We start from the raw sequence: 18245 nt of genomic DNA on the forward strand, positions 1-18245 counted from the left end.
AAAACGTTAGATCGAAACTATTTGTTAAAGAGTTATGAACATTTTATCAGTCCTTCAAAACTTTAGTGCATTTAAACAATACTTTAAATTTTAAAGAAAGATAAATTGTTGTATTCAGACTCTACGTGTAAATTTCTCTCCTTGACTTTGCTAAGGATGAAGCTGGAAACAAATGAACAAGACAGTCAAGACCGATATCTTATGGTCATGACCATTGTTCTATTTCTATGCATATTTATAGTAATGCAAAGTAATTGGATCCTTTGTATATCAATGTATATCCCAATCAAAATTTACAAAAATCTCTCCATACTGCGAAATCAAAAACATAAAAGATCATTAATTTTTTGTTGCAAAAGCAAGATTTATTCTGTAACATTTGAACAGTCAGTATGTAAGTATTCATTTATCATAGTGACTTAAGCTGTACATACTAAAACACTATAAACCCTTCTTAGTAATACACTAATAACAAGAAAGGTGTAATTTGTTGTACCTACAAGTCACTTCAGATATAGAAAGAACTAAACATTCAATAATGCAATAAAAACAATATATACATAAATAAATATACACACACATAGATATATACACAATTAGCTTATCTGAATAGGAAATATTTCCTCAAAAAAGCATTTACAATAAACTGAGATGTCTCTCTTGGGTATTTTTGTATTAGGAAGGTTCCAATTGAGGACCAACAAATCACTGAGCACATTGGATATATGGCTGTTATAGACCAGATGTTGAATTGTGACCAGATTTCACTTGGGTGCGGCATTCTTGATGATCCTTTCTACTTTTCAGAGTCTGTTTTTACATCAGCATAAAGAAACATGAAGGCAAATTTTTGTTTGTACATCGTACTTTTCAGCAAAATTAATTCACTTTAGTGCATATACATGTGGTACATCTCCATCTTTATTTCCTTGGCAACTGTGGTCATAAATTGACCAGACAAGAGTCTCCTAATATACAATCTGATCCTGCCTCACACATGTGGCCTTGAGATACACATCACATTTAGTACCAGTATAAACATTTATTTTAAGCCATGTGTATTCATCGTTTGTTTTTGTTTTGCTTGATATTTTTATGGTCCAATGTTGTAACATCGGCATCCATCTTTACTTTGCTATATTCTGGTTTCAAACTTGAGCTTTCTTTAACACTACTACCGGAATCAGGAAGAACTATATATCTTTTGGACATTGCTATATTTTTTCTGTTCATTTCTTCCACATCTATGTCCTTTCCTTGTTGCTTTACTTTTCGATGCTCAATTTCTTTAAAAAGTTTTCTTACCACTGTTTCCTTTTCAGTCATTGTACTGGGGGTATAACTTTCATGTGTGTTACTGTGAACAAAAGAAAAAAAAAATACAAGATTCTTTTTATAGGATGCAACAAAATCAAATACATTTCAGACATAAATACACTACCATATATACTTTCTTCTTAGTCCAGTCCAGCTACAAAATATATAGACCCTGATCTGTTGTTTCATAATGAGGCAACAAATCAGGGTCTATTTTTGTGTGCTACTAACTACTCCTAACAAATTGTATAGACCTAGATCTGCCAGCACATTAGGTGATGGCAAATCTGGATCTGTGCAGTTTATTGTTGGGTTTGACTTACAGGTGAGTGTATAAGGTAACTGAGGTTTTCTTTGTACATTTCATTGCTTTCTTTTAATTTCCGATAAAACCCAGTGCATTAGTTAAAGTTCATATGCACCATGTCTATCTTACTTGTGTAACACACTAACATGGCCACAGCATATGAAACAAAGCTTCCATAAACTGCATATTATACACCCACCCTATGTTTATAGTAAAAGTCAAACAGGTCACGTAGGCATTCAACGCCAACTAATTCAGTAATGGGTGTTGTTTTTTTTTATTTGATTCTACATACCTTTCCTTTTCAGTTATTATACTGGAGGTATAACTTTCATGTGTGTCACTGTGAACAAAAGAAAAAAAAATACAAGATTCTTTTTATAGGATGCAACAAAATCAAATACATTTCAGACATAAATACACTACCATATATACTTTCTTCTTAGTCCAGTCCAGCTACAAAATATATAGACCCTGATCTGTTGTTTCATAATGAGGCAACAAATCAGGGTCTATTTTTGTGTGCTACTAACTACTCCTAACAAACTGTATAGACCTAGATCTGCCAGCACATTAGGTGATGGCAAATCTGGATCTGTGCAGTTTATTGTTGGGTTTGACTTACAGGTGAGTGTATAAGGTAACTGAGGTTTTCTTTGTACATTTCATTGCTTTCTTTTACATTTCCAATAAAACCCAGTGCATTAGTTAAAGTTCATATGCACCATGTCTGTCTAACTTGTGTAACACACTAACATGGCCACAGCATACGAAACAAAGCTTCCATAAATTGCATATTATACACCCACCCTATGTTTATAGTAAAAGTCAAACAGGTCACGTAGGCATTCAACGCCGACTATTTCAGTAATGGGTGTTATTATTAAAACTTTGATTCTACAAACCTTTAAATGGCAAGTAATCACTTCATTTGGATTCTTATACATCCATATTCCTTTGGAAGACCATTATCTAGATGCCCCAAGAAGTGCATACGGCAAAATCCATATTACAGTATGCAGACATTTTTGGGCGAATGAACCTAAAGGTGTAATCCAATACAATACAGACTTAATGTCAAGCACTGCGATGCAACAATTAAAGCTATGCATATTGATAAACAAATTCGTACTACTCGATACTGTGATGATTCCACTCGATGTGCTCTTTTCTTGACCCAAGTTTAGTACACGACCACCATTGGAAAAGACAATAGGGATCGATAATTTCATTGGAAGTTTCTTGATGACAGTTAAGGTATAGAGCATTCAATAATCAGGATTTAATAGACCTTGGTTATAGAAAATTAGTGTTACATTTTAAAAGAACAATTTATATTTAATTTAACAACGGCAAGTGCACATACATGACCCATGTGACTTTTACTATAATAGTTCCCTATGCAGGCGCTTAACCCATAAAATTTGATGTGTAGAAACCATTATTTTCTTATTACAGATTTATCATGACTGTGACCTTTGAAATTTTAATCCAAGAATCTATAGATTTATTTTGTAATCACCAAATTAAGATAAAAAACAAAGTTTATGATACAAAGTCCACTTTCTAACAACCTTCTCTTGACCATTGACCCCCAAATCAACAGACCTCTACAAACTTTGATCAATGTATGTGGTCTAGAACTCAAGGTTTTATGCAAAAAGCAAATTTGATAACAAATTAAGTTTTTCTGAATATTTGTGCTATTACAATAATGTTAGTGAGATGCTCCACTACTTTAAAGATGAAATTATTTGTCTTTCATGAATATATTCCATACAGATGTCAGGAAGAAACCTCTCAATGCTTCACCTTAACCTCCCGTTAACACTGCTAGGTGATTTTGGCTGCTTATCAGCTTTTCTTAAACATTATGCCATTGATGATGAATTCATTTGCAGGTAATTGTGGGTGGGTTTAATAGTGATATGATTGGGTAAGTATTCTCAGAGAAATGTAATTTACTAAAACATTTGATTTCTCCTTTGAATACATTGCCTGGTCACATTAACATAAGGAGAAAAGTTAATAGGAGTAGTCTATGATGAGAATACTGCCTCAACCATCATCATTGTGTAGGGAATAAGGATTCTTCTGGACTCCTAATAAGATGATAGTATCATGGATGATCACCTAAGCAGTGATGCCAATACCTGTGCACATGAAAGAATAAAATGACTTTCTTATCAAGTAAATTCTCTGGGTGAATCCACTGAAAGCTTGTGCTATGCCCATAACAAGACTGCTGACTTTAGGCAGATGGGTTTAGTGATGATCTGGACTGAAGCCCAACTAGGTTCAGTTTTTGTCTCTGCAAAGCTAGATCACACAGACTGAAGCCTGAGAATGGTTGACTGTGATTTCTGAATATGACGCTTGCTGATATAGCTATTATATCATGAGGTGAAATTTTCAAGAGGCTAACTTATTCTCTTCAAAGTTTTGAAGCATGTTGAGCATCTCACCCACTTCAGCACTATTGCTAGGGTAGGGTTTGGGTGGTTGCCACAACCCTGTGCACTTTTCTATGCACTTTATACAGTGAAAATTGGGTCCTGCATTTCTGCCTCCTTGGACTTATGAGGAGAGGGGACAGATGACTGTTCTTAATTGCTTACCAATGGCAACCCATTTTTTGCTAAGAAGTCTGGTTGCATACTCATCACAACCAAACAAACTGATCTGAATAAAGACAGTTTATGTCCAACTAAAAGACATGCAACTCGCTGACCCTGCACACTGAATGTAAGGCTATCAAGAAACATGATTAGTATAATAGCAGCATCAGGAAGGTTATGTCTAAGGGCTCAATAAATTCAATCATAAATTGAATCCATTACCTTGACAATGTGTTGCATGCAACTGAGTAAGGCACACTAGATTGAGATTTGTAAGGAATTTCATGCCCAGGCATTTGAAATACTGCAATGAAAAAGGTCTGACATGTCATAATTGATCAGACACCCTAAATGATTCAAAAGGGAAAGATATTTTCTGTCCTTGACCAGAGAGATAAGTTAACCATGTCTTTTTGAAGGTTGTCATCTCTATATGCTGTTGTCACTGCTGATGAGGTCTAATGGCAGAGAGGAATGATACAGTTGATGAACTTGGTGAAATCCCATAGGCTAATATTGGGGCACAGCAGAAGATTTTAAAATTGGCAAATGGTTCCTTGGAAAGCAAACTGAAGGAATTTGCATGAAGATGTGTGCATAGGGAGAGGATGCATCAGTCAAGTCTAAAGTGACCAAAAGTTTCCTTTTTATGGAAAGTCTGAGTGACCTAACTCTTTCCATCTTGAACCTTAGAGTGGCTATGTCTGTGTTGACCTGACTGAGATCTGTGACTGGTTCTCGATTCCCATTTGCCTTGGACACCAGAAACAGCCTAGAGTAAAGCACTGGAGAGGGTTTTTTTTGGCAAGATACCGCCACTATTAGTTTGTTGAGTAGTGACCGGATCTCCTGTGAAATTTCGGACTTCTTTTGATCAGATGGCAAGTCCATCATGAAACCTTAAGTTGAAAGGGAAGGGGTTGGCTAAATGAAATCTGAGGCCTCTTGTTAGCAACTCTGCTATTCACTGTCAAGAAATAGACTGATCTAAGTATCAAAACTAAGAAGGAGTCTGTGCCCACAAGAAGGCAGTCTGCAGGCTGACAGGGTGCCAAGTCAACATTGATGGCTTGACGTCATACGGGAGAAGAAACCTTGTCTTTTTATCCTTTGCCAAGCTGCCTCTGGAAATGAGGAATCAACATGAAACCGGATTGAGGACGAAATTGTTTCCTTTGTGCAATATTCACCCTTGCATCCTTTTGCTGGTGGTTGTCTCAACACTGTGGCTGAAACTGTTACGGTCTGAAAAGAGAAGCTGGGTCAAGGCAAGTTCAAACAACAGTTCTTGCGATGCCTAGTTCAGAAATTTGAAATTTCCTGCCAAACAACAATGATGTGCCAAATTGTGCAGAACACAAAGCCAAGACATGATGTGGCTTCAGGGCAGTTAAGCAGTGGCAGGTGTCCCATCACACAAAGGCAAGACATGATGTGGCTTCAGGGCAGTTAAGCAGCGGCAGGTGTCCCAGCACACAAAGCCAAGACATGATGTGGCTTCAGGGCAGTTAAGCAGTGGCAGGTGTCCCATCAAACAAGATTGAGATTAGCTGATGCCATAAAGGCATTTGCTATCATGTGATGTGCAGCCCTATCAGGTACTCTGGCAATGTGGGTTGTGACCTACCGACACCTTAAGCCAGTCAGAAAATATCTAGAGGTCAAATCTAGCATAGAAGAGGTATCAATCGTGCTGGAGATGGCATGCAGGACATTTTTATCCACCTTATACAACAAAGGTTTTCTCATACTGACCACCACACTGTTTTATCCATTACCACAGACCAGTGCTGATTGTTGGTGAATGAGTGTAATACCAGTGTGGCTAAAAAAGCAAAGTTGGTACTTGGCTTTCCACAAAGAAAGCACGGGAATTTTATCAATTTTGTCCAACATTTGTTTTCACCTTTGCTGACTGTGGAATACGATGGAAGGATGGCTGTTCTTCGACTTCTAAATGCACTATAGCCTTGACCTTATTGGCCATGCTTGCAGTCACTGGGGCTGGGCACTGAAAAAATCACAGAACTCTATACACTTCCTTCATGCATGCTTTAAAGCTGTATGCTCTATTGAAACATCACTGTCCTCATCAGGTATACTATCAACATCAAAATAAAACATTCTGGGAGGCAGGGGAAAGGCCATGCCATAGTCAATGTGTACTGATTGATCTCTTCCCTTGGCATAAGCCATACAAATTTGTTCCGGTGGTTGCATCTATGATGAAACAAGTACCAGTGTTTGTTTTGCAAGCATGAATGCTTGTAAATATGATAACCAGTCTGTCTGGCTGGGTGGATGGTGCAGTAAAATGGGTGGATTGGCTAACCAAATCCCCATTTAGCTACCCATAACTATGTGGGACAGGCCAATATATGGCACTGTTTGTCAAAGTGATTGATTGCTGGTCATTAATTGTTAAGCACATGACAGCTGGAATTGCTGGACAGCAGCTAGACTGGTGTCATATCAACTGAAATGGTGGATATATAGCTCATCCAGGGCAGTCTAGAAAAGTGAGGACAGTCTCACAATAATTCCAAATCAGTAATGGAAATATAAGAGGGCTGAGTTGGAACAAATTAACAAAGGCCATCAACTATGTCATAGTCTCTTAGTCGACTCCTCTGCGACACTGACCTGACATAACCTGCTGAAATGCTGAGTCTGCAGGAACTTGTTTTTCCAGTTGCAGCTGCCCCAATCTCATGGTAATTGTAGGTACTGTACCATAATTTTTAGTGGGGGAGGTACCATCAATGTGCCCCCACCACCACCAATGCTGGATAATATGACATCTTACGATGTGAACTTTAAACTCTGTATTCCTTTTCCCTGGACAAGTGCCACGTGTATCCACACTGGCCTTAAACTCTATACATCTGGTGAAATCAATGGGGTGCCTCCTTACCTGAAGTGCAAGACATCCAAATAAGGTTTTTCCTTACCCAAAGTGCAATGTGTCCTCAAAGTTTGGTAACTGTTGGCAGAAGGCAACATGCATTATTGTGTGGGAAAAAAAATTGGGAACTTACTGATAGAATGGTGTACCGATGGAAAACATAAAACATGCTCCAACTTATGTGCTTTCTAGAAATAGTCACATGACTGGAATCTTTAGCGCAGGTGACCTTTTTTAAGAAGCCAAAGCACACCTGCTTTCTTTGTCATCATATGCAAAAAGCCAAGAGGCTGAACTCAATAAACATTTTATTTTCTGTCTAGGCTTTTATGCTGCCTTGAGTTGAATAGAAGGGAAATTATTCACTGGTCAGCAGATTTCTACAATTTTTTTTAGCAAGACAAGGAAATGATTAATTTTCTCTGGGCATACAATAGAATATATTAACAGCTGTTTGGCTCAACTGTTAAAGTGGTATCTCCATGAGATCAACACAAATGTTGAAAATAATGCAAGGAAAGTATATTACATATTTTGTTTATATTTTAAATATCACAGGCACAAATACATAAATATACTCTCTCCCTGTCTAGCATAAATTAAATGAAAAACCATTTCTGCAATATTTTTGGGGACACTTTCACATAAATAGCTTGCATATTCAAGTACTGGATCAGTCCTAGTTTTATCCTCTTTACTAATGTTACAATCCAAAGTAGCTTTCTTGTCTCTTATTACAGGCTTTGATCAGTGAGAAATTTTAACCAGAAAAAATGTTTAAGAAGAGGCTAAAGTGGACCTAATATTTTTCACCTGACTTATGTAACTCAACAGCTGACTATTTCACTAGGCAGTTTTAGGTGGTATTTTGTAAGAACACAACCCTACATAAATTATCTCACAACTTTTTAAACTCATTTTGATCTTGCACATTTTACAATAGTCTAAAATAATTCTTTTCAAATATAAAGGCACAATTAAGATGCACTAGTCTTGCTGAAAATCAAAATCATCCAATATCTTAATGATATAATTATATTTATATCAACATCAGATGACCACTCCGGTGGCCGAAGTGGTTAAAGCATACGCCTCAGAAGAGGGAGGTCATGGGTTCAAACCCCAGCTGAATTATACCAAAGACTTATAAAAATGGTACTAGCAGCTGCCCTTCTTTTGGTGCTCAGCATTAAGAGGTTAGTGTTTGAACTGGTCGGCCTGGGGTCAGGATAATGTGACTGGGTGGGACATGATGCAACATGTCTGTGGCATGATGACCCAGTGCTAGACATCACTATAAAATGCCACACTGCAGACATCATAGCGATATGACTGAAAAATTGTTAAAGCTACATCAAATATCCAAATCACACACACACACAAACACATACACACATATCAACATCAGATGAGAAATATAATCTCTAGAGAGGTTGCCATGTTAACAAGCTCAGCCAATCTGAAGCAAGACCAACTCATTATTAAGCATTTTGGACCTCACTTATTAAGCATTTTGGATCTCACTTAATAAGCATTTTGGACCTCACTTATTAAGCATTTTGGATCTCACTTATTATAGAACATGTTTAACTTTGATGGCATAAGTTTATTTATGGCTGTTCCAGTAAAAATTAGTTTGGGGTGAAGGGAAGGCAATTCCAATGTGAAGTCATCACCCACAGATGCAATTTTGATTTTTTTATCATTTCTTATGAACTCTTCAAGTAATTAGAATACCCTGGCATATATTTTGAAGGAGAAAAAAACTGCCTTCCATGGGTACCATCTATATTTAAATGAAGTAGCCCTTATAGTTTGAGCAAAATTAAAAATAAAAAGGGCCTCTGGAGCAACATTAAAAAAAAAAAGGGCCTCTGGAGCAAAATTAAAAATAAAAACGGCCTTTGGAGCAAAATTAAAATTAAAAACAGCCTCTGGAGCAGTAACATGCTAATCCAATCAAATCAAGATGACCTCATCAAACTTATACATCTTGACGATGTGATACTATAATCAAAGTTTGATAAAATTCAGACCAGAAACATGTCCTCTAGAGTGGTAACAAGCTCAGCAAATCAGATGCAAGATCATCTCATTTATCTACATCGTTGTCGCTCCAAAGTCATGTGATATATTTTGACATCTATAGTATTACCAAGCTTGGTAAAACATATGCAGGAATACTGCATTAATATGATCTCATTTGAGATATAAACTATATTTAAAGTTTCATAAGAAATGATCAGAAATAAAACTGCTGATATAAGATCACCACATTAATATGCATGGATCTTGCTCATTATCGAACGATTATGAGACCTTGATCAAAACAGAATTAGAACAAGCCCTCAAGAGTGGTGACAATCTCAGTCAATTAGATGTAATAATTACCTTACTAATACGTGTGGATCTCACTTGTTACCAAACTTTAGACCTTGAAGATATAAAGCTATATTCAAATTTCTAACAAACCCTGACCTAAAATATGGCCTTGTAAATGGCAACAAGCAATTTTTGATGGACAGACGATGGAGATAGGGCCATTTTATAAGCTCACTTGGTCTTATGGTCACACGAGTTAAAAATGAAAATGCAGCTGCAATAGTTCAAGAGACCCTTGATGGAACTGTCAAACTATTGGGCAAAAGAAATTTCCAGGAATTCAAGACAAGATGATTTTTTACTTTTAACAATTGTGTGTTGAAGCCATCTCTGATATTCTTCAGCAGTAACAAGATTTTCAAATTAGCTGATGTAGTGGAGATTATGTCAGATTGGAACCATTTTCATTTAGGACAAATAGGGCATCATAAGAAGACTTTTGGAAGAATCCACATGTCGATATGACATTCTGTTTTTGAGAAATAACTATAATGGATACCATACTGGTACCATTTCCATTTCATAGCAACTAGACATAATAAAACATCCTTTGGCAAAAGCATAACATTGATATGACCAGTCATCTAAAGGAAGTAGTAATGAAAAGATTTTAAAGATGGCCATCCTGGCAGCCATTCAGAAATCAGAATGGCACCTTTGTTATTTCCAACTAATTAGACATGATTAGAAGTCTTTTAGTGAAAACCCCATGTTGATATTACCATTCTGGAGAAGTAGTGGTAACAAATTTTTCAAGATGTCCATCATGGTGGCCACACAGGATGTCTGAAAAGTGCCATTCTCATAAAAAGCCAAGCCATTCAGTAAAAACCCTATGCTGATATGACCATCCACTGAGGATAAATAGCAGCAACAAGATCTTCAAGATGGCTGCAGTAGTGGCCATACTGGATGTTCAAGTTGCATCATTTAGGACTAGCTAGAGATCATAAGATCGTCTAGAAAAAGCTCCATGACAATATTTCTTTTCATTCAGGAAAAGTAGTGACATGATTGGTAAGGTGGCTGCTGTTGTGCCATATTGGATGTTCAAGTGGCATCATTTTCATTTAGGACTAACTAGGCATTATAAGATCTAGTAAAAGCTCCATGACAATATTTATTTTCATTCAGGAAAAATAGTGACACAATTTTCAAGATGGCTGCTGTAATGACCTTCATTGGCTACCCGTTTGATCTAAGACCATAAGATCTAGTAAAAGCTCCATGACAATATTTCTTTTCAATCAGAACAAATAGTGACACAATTTTCAAGATGGTTGCTGTAATGACCTTCATTGGCTACCTGTTTGATCTAAGACCATAAGATCTAGTAAAAGCTCCATGACAATATTTCTTTTCATTCAGGAAGAATAGTGACACAATTTTCAAGATGGCTTTTGTAATGACCTTCACTGGCTACCCATCTGATCTATTACCAAACACAAAATCTGCTCACTATGCTACATTTCAGCAACTAGCTCCAGACCAAAATACCAATCTGACCTCACCCAGGAGTATACCCCATCTAGAAAATTACGCTCCTATATCTGACACTAGTATTATCATTGTTCCTACTGTAACAATCATATGGATAATGGTCTAGCAGCAGGGGGGGGCGAATCCGACATTTTGTCCAATCGTTATTTTGCTTAATTATTACTTTCTGCACTCAGCGGATCCGGTGTAGTCAGCGCCTGGTAAAAAAAAACGACGACGGTCCATCCTACACGACGGTGACGTCATTTAGTTTAATGCGCGCCGATCCCAGCGCCGTCAGCGTCCGGTAAACACAGCGACGACCGCGTCGATGTCATTTCCCCCCCTGCTGCTAAGAAGTTATTTACAATGATCTAACAAACAGAGTGATCACTAACTCCTCCTCTTGTAGATCAATTAGGTTATTTGACTGATCGGTAAGTCTAAAATTAATTCTCGTTAAAAACCGATTATGGCATCGCATATAGACCGGATTAATTGGGCTCTCAACGATTAAGAATCCTGGAGGGGCTGTTGGCGAAAATGAATAAAGGATATACCCCTGTTGAGCTTGATTTGATTGCTTGGTATCTACCTGGTAACTCCCTTCGATAACATCACACACTAGATTGATTGCTATCGCCGATGCGATATTTACGTTGTATGGAGCAATATGCCTACCACCATCTCCGTTATCGTGTTTGAGGATAGTTGATGGACCGAGAAAATCATTAAGAGACTTTCTTAGTTCTGGAGCGTTGTATCCTGGAAACTTGAAATCGGGTAAATCGGCTTCTGTGATATTATACTCGGTTAGGAACTTTTGTTTATTATCATTGTTGTTAGCGGATATTATTTTAACGATTCGTTCATTGATATATTCCATGTCTGATATAAGTTGATTTAACACCTCAACGTGTTTTCGTGCTTTTGTTTTCCGTAGTTGTTTTAGTTGCAATTGGTAATTACGATTAATCTCGATAAAAAAACTATTGATATCATTTAAATTAACCGTTAATATGATGTTCGATTCAGGAGTTTCCTTATACTGAAAATACCACTGTATGACATTCCTGTCTTGAAATATAAACCAACTGGGTAATAACGTGCTTTTCATAATAGACAAATCATATTGATAACTGGGATTAATTTCATGATACGATTGCGCATTCGTGTGCAAATCCGCGGGGATTTCATTAGGTGGATTCATGGGCCAACCTAGTATGGTTCTTATTGAACTGTTATAAATATCAACCATATACCCCGGTGTGCTTATTTCAATCGTCGACGATAACGTCGGTTCATGAACCGTAATAGCGATTTTTGATTCTTTTCCTGTGATCGATTTTATCCTGCATTGAAATTCTTTATTGATTTGTTCTACTTGGTATGACCCAGTTGGTATTGTAACCTCATTCCAGTCTGGGGTCCCATCGGGTTTATTTGTCCATGCAAAAACCAGCGAGTTATTAGGTTGTTGTCCGTTAAATGCTTCTGCTCGGATATTAGGCCAACTGTGATATATTCGCAATTTTGCCAGCGCTATTTCCTTCACTGGAATCGGAGAAGGGAAGTTTACACTGAATTCTGGCTTCGTTGATGTTATCGATATCATACTTGTTTGTACCGGAGTGGTGTTCTCCGCGATCCGTTGAAGTAATTGAAACCCTTCGGGGTTCAGCGACATTATTATTATTCGCTGTTTCTAGTGTTTAATTTCAACATCGAATATTAACAACCTGCTTGTTTTCAGGAGAATGTTTTAAGCCCATTGAAGTGGTTTCAGGAGAATGTTTTAAGCCCATTGAAGTGGTTTCAGCCACGTGGTTTCCAGCTTCCAGTTGAAAATCCTCGATTTTTGACATCGCGGAGTCATACAACTGGACCATCGTGGAGAATTCAACATCGGATATAAACGAATTATCTATCGCCAACGAGATAAACCCGGATAATTTCGAGTACGCGTCGAATACTATTTGATGTTTTACTGTATACTCGTTGAGTTTTTTCTGAGAACACGATGATATCTTTCTAGTGATTGCGTTGGCGACTCCAGCAATTGTTGTCACCGCGGAGATAGCGATTGGAACAGCGATCGGGGCCATCATGGTCACCGTGGATAAAATAACACCGGTACCGGCTACTATACCCGACACCGAGTACACGACCGCGTCGATGGTGGTTATTTTTCGGCGGTATTTTTTTATTTTTACACGGTATTGTTCGGAAAGCGTTTTCAAATTCGCGGAGAATTCTTTTACGGTATTGAATCGATATTGATGTGACGTCGGTGATACCTCTGATTCAATTACCTTGGTGGTCATTTTTATTTTAAAAGAGCTAGTGTTTTTAATTACTTAGATCCGTTACAAATTCCACATACCATGTAATGTTTGCCTCGGTTAAATGTCTATCGGCGGCATAAATTGTAAACTGTTCAGTTGCGTCCTTGTCTATAATTGTTGATATTATATTGTTAAACCCGGATGAACTCGACGATAATATATTAAAATGCATAATTGAAACCAGTGTCAATCGATAAATACCCTTAACAGTTACGGTGATTTTTACTGTATTCTGTGTAGGAGTCCAAACGAATGATCCATGATGAATCGTGTATACTGTGTTGATGGTGTTTTCATGAGGGATTTTTATTTTTGTCACCTCCGGTAGTCTGTCTTTAATCGCTGTAACATCAGTTTTGATTGTTCCTATTTCCTGTGTATGCGCGTCTACACTCCTTTTGTTCGCTGCAACATTAACGCTGAATGCTTTTATGAGCACTTCATGTGCGTTTACACTCTTTTTGATCGATTCAACATCAGTTTTGATTGTTTCTATTTCCTGTGTATGCGCGTTTATATTATTTTTGTTCGCTGCAACATCAGTTTTGATTGTTCCTATTTCCTGTATATGAACGTATAACCCCGCTTTGATCGTTGCAACATCAGTTTTGATTGTTCCTATTTGCTGTCCATACGCAGTGATATCATTTATAGTTATTGTAATTTCATCCGGTCTGGTATTTTTTTTACCAAAGAATATATCAATGGTGTTATCAGCCCTGTTAAAATTTTTTCGTAACGTGTAAAATTGGCCCGACAGCGTTGTAAACTCCGAAATAGTACTTTTTATCCCCACAAGATTCGGTTCGGTTACCGTCGGGGTTCCAAAAAAACTAGCAGTAGTGAGTTGTATATCGGTGACAGACTTTTGTATCCCCTCGAACTGATTTGCTTGCGCGTTAAATTTATCATACAAATTTTTTAACGAATCCGACACGGATATATAATTGTCGCCAAGTGTACTTATTTTTCCATTTATCGTCAAGATGGATTCACCTGATTTAAGTCGTCCGTCATCGGTATACAACACGATAGTGTTCTCGGCGGCATCACGCTGTCGTATTAAAAGGTCATTCAGCGACACATTACTGGATTTCAGTTTACCCTGGCGGTCTTGAAATACAACTATTTCGCCCGGGTCAACACTGGTTAAATTTAACGTATCAGCGATTTCATCCTCGATTAGTTTTTTTATGTCATCGGTGGCGAGCGTTTCCGTGGATTCTTTCAGCGCCGAAACCGGTCGTCCCCAGATATCAATCATTATTATTGTAAAAAAAACCAGTGTTTTTAATTAACCCGCCGGGCCTCTACGACCCCACTAGTGTATTCGTTTACAACCACATGAGGTGGTTTCCGCGATGATGAAATCGCCGCGAGTACGTTCAATACCTCACGGCCGCATATCGGTGGGTCACTTAATTGTTGTGTTGGCAGCGTGGAATAAAAAACCGGGGCTGAACACGCCCGGATATACCGCATGAACTCGTTTGGCGGGGCTAACCCGTATGAATCAAAATAGACGATCGCACGCGGATCAATTGCGTATGCAACCCAATGAGTTCCCGCTCCGGAGGATTTATCGAGGTTAATTATACCGGTTTCAATATTCCTTGGTTTTGTCGGTAATTGGTCCCTCATAAAAACACCTCTGAAGTTTTTTATCGCTAACGCGTTTGCGGCATCTATTAAATCAAAATTAGACATAGGAGTTAATAAACGGTTCCCGGTAGTCTTAGACCCTTCCCCGAGTACCATGAATACGGGGTTCCCGGTAGTCTTAGACCCTTTCCGGCTACGGGTCGTTTTTTTTTATAGCCTTTCCCGGTTGCCTTCTTCAATGCCATTCCCGCCGCGGTACCAACGGCTCCTAACGCCGCCGCCTTCGCCACTGCTGGGGCCGCCGCGGCAATCAACGCTGGAATCGCAGCTAACAGCGGAAATATCCCACCGGTCTTTTCCATGTTTTTAATCGCTGCGGCCGAAAAATCTATTTGAACACCCTTTTTATTCTTCATTGCATCATTGAAATGTTTTATTTGACGCGCCGTCAACGATATCTTATGATTACCACCTGCCATATGTGACGGCTTTAACGTTATTGTGGTTCCACATTGTTTAGCCGACTTTGATCGTAATTTCTTGACTTGACCATCGGTCAACTCTACACCGACAACATTATACGACATTTTTATTGTAAACGCGTTTATGTTTTCAATTACATGTTCTCCACTGGTGCATCAACGATTCTCATTCGTCCACCAACACCTTCCAACAGCATTGATTTATCGCTGAGAATGACAGCAACCGCTCTATAATTAACACCACCCGGGTCTATACGAGCTCGGAAGTGTATATCAACGACGGACTGTCTCGTTAAATCAAGATGTTCCAACGAAAAGTAATAAATCGGATACAGGTTTTCAAAATCAAGTTGTGATATTTGCAAACCGGTGTCGACGTTTTGATCACGACCCATATATGACAGCAATCGATGGTCCACACGTGCGACATGGTTGTCGCCGTAATTAAGTTGTATATCCTCGGATGGTTCCTGTTGTCCGTTTATTCTCAGCGAAACCTTCCTGACTCCTAATCGATCAAATATCATATGACTGTGTTCTTGGGAACCTAATCGTTCCCTATTCTGTAACGCAACAAATATATGACGCGGGGCTGAAACGCCTTGTTTTGATGCCAGGTGCATGTAAATGTATCGCCGACATTATCCTCTTTAGCATCAGTTGTTACCGCTAGCCAACTCAACAACGATTTTCCCCCCTGTTCCATAAATGATAACAATCGTGCTTCCGTGGTAACTGATGGAGTTAACACCGGCATCCACAATGCTATTTTAGTTAAAATGACTTTACCGGCAGCGACACCAGCAGCATGCCATATTGCATTGTTATCATCGCCCCTTCGCGATAGCGCAATTGTATGCTTAGCCCCATAGATAACTTTTCTGACATTTCTACAAAATCCGAATATGTGATGGAGTGGAATCGCGTATGAAAACTGTCGGTGTTGTCCTTGCAACATCCCTAATCGTGTTGCAAACCCTAGATTAAAATTATCGTTAGTACTTTTTATAACAGTAAATTCAGCGCCTGGTCTTGCTCTGCGGTCTGGGTTGGCTGCTTCAGCTTGATTAGGAACTGAAGTATCTCTTTCCGCCAGCACATTAATGTATTGAATATGATCAGCGTTATCAGTGGTATCCTTCGCGAACATCATAGATGGGCCCGCCGATCTTGTATAATCATCTGAGTATCTCGCTAGCCCGATTATCGTTGTTGCAACATCAACATCGTTTTCTATTGATTCAATTTCTCGTCCGTCAATAAGATATCTGGCGCTCTCAAATAACGCCATGATACCGTTGTTGACGAAGCCAACTCGAACACGACCGTCATTTGCGTATGGTGCATTATCGGCAGCATTTGTTACAAGTTCTCCCTCAATTTCGATAAACGCTTCACACGGCAAAAAATATTTACTGGTATCTTGGACTTGAAGTTCAATTCGCGATCGTAGGTTGGCTTGTGGTGGTTGATAGGAATAAAATTGATAATCACGGACAGAATCATCCCTGCGCACTGGGGCGTCCATATCAAACGCGGGATCAGCGGTTTGCGCAAACATTTTATTATTTATCATGTTGATGTTTAATTCATCAACGTCGTTTTCGTCGTAGGCCACTTCCCGCTATCGCGTTCATGAGCGCGTTGGTTGTTGCATCGGTGGATGACTGAGCCGCCAACGACTCTAGTTTTTCTTCCACGGCGTTATTTATTACTTTACTGACATTTGCAGGCATCACTGTCGTTGATGGCATCACCGGTGGTTTCTGTTTTCTTTTTCTCACCAACGACATTAGTTTGTCCTTTGCTGCAGAAAACGCCCTTCCGGCGACATCTCCAATAGCGCTGATTCCCTTATCACGAATAACATCAATGGCCTTCATTCCTAATTGTTTGGCTAACGGCGCCACTTTTGGAGCCATTCTTGTAAATAACCCCGCAATGGTGCTACCGAGACCGTCTCCGTACCACGCGCGGTATACGGGCAATCGTGAGTTTACCACGTAGACGCTGACTGGCTTATCATGGTTGTAGTGTATAATCATCTTTATTATAAAAAACACCAGTGTTTTACAGTTAGTGGTTGGTCAATCGCTGTAATGACCGTGGTCCACGAGTTCGTCTATGAGCGTTCGATATACATTTATGTCCATGATACCACCGGCAAATAACCGCCTGCAAATATCAGCGGCCTCATTGATTATTTCCGGAGAGTTATTTCCGGCTCGTTTTCCTCCGATTAGTATTTCTAGCCGTGATATATCACTGAGAACACTACCAGGACAAGTAACGTCTTTACCAACAGAGTATCCTTTTCCGTGTTTTGGTCTTTCACTTTTTACTTTATTGTGGAATATTATATAATTATTATCACGCGGTGGTAATTCATTTTTATATTTACTCGCCAAATACACTATTCTTGTCCAGTCCTTTAACGACCTTATATTTTTCTCGTAGCCGCTATTGATATGCTCATCTCGTGTGTCCTTAGCAAAATTTGTAACAGTAAAATCATCTAATTCTTCGTAGCCGAGATTTCTAATTGTGTCTATTGTGCTCTTTTTAAGCACATTACGGGGTATATTCCCCTCTTTCTCTATTTCTTCCGGTATTTCTTCCGGTATTTCTTCCGGTATTTCTTCTTCTGGTTCTCTTGCGGTGGCGCCTAGTTCTTCTTCATCGGCTATTGTAACATAAGGTTCTTGTGGGTCCGTTATAGCGAGTGGTGGCGGCCTCCGTGTTGTAGCAACCGCTATTTTCGCAGGGAGTGTTTCCAGAGACTCTTTTGTTTGCTCGGTCTGAGCCGCT

At 38.8% G+C, this 18245-nt stretch overlaps 1 protein-coding gene across 6 annotated transcripts in view; it reads right to left on the reverse strand.

Moving 5' to 3' along the window:
- Positions 1-339: 339 nt before the first annotated feature.
- LOC149801808 (uncharacterized) overlaps positions 340-18245 on the reverse strand; it is a 91050-nt gene continuing 73144 nt past the window's right edge. For all 6 annotated transcript variants that reach the window (XM_089956160.1, XM_089956161.1, XM_089956164.1 and 3 more), the window contains exons 20-21: positions 1920-1967; positions 340-1357 (exon numbers count right to left, since the gene is read on the reverse strand). In XM_089956160.1, coding sequence (XP_089812286.1) covers positions 1063-1357; positions 1920-1967 — 343 coding nt within the window. In that variant the 3' untranslated portion in view covers positions 340-1062. The remainder of the gene's footprint in view (positions 1358-1919; positions 1968-18245) is intronic.

Source organism: Sinohyriopsis cumingii, chromosome 4, assembly GCF_028554795.1.
Source record: "Sinohyriopsis cumingii isolate HCF-2022 chromosome 4, ASM2855479v2, whole genome shotgun sequence".
Classification (NCBI taxonomy): domain Eukaryota; kingdom Metazoa; phylum Mollusca; class Bivalvia; order Unionida; family Unionidae; genus Sinohyriopsis; species Sinohyriopsis cumingii.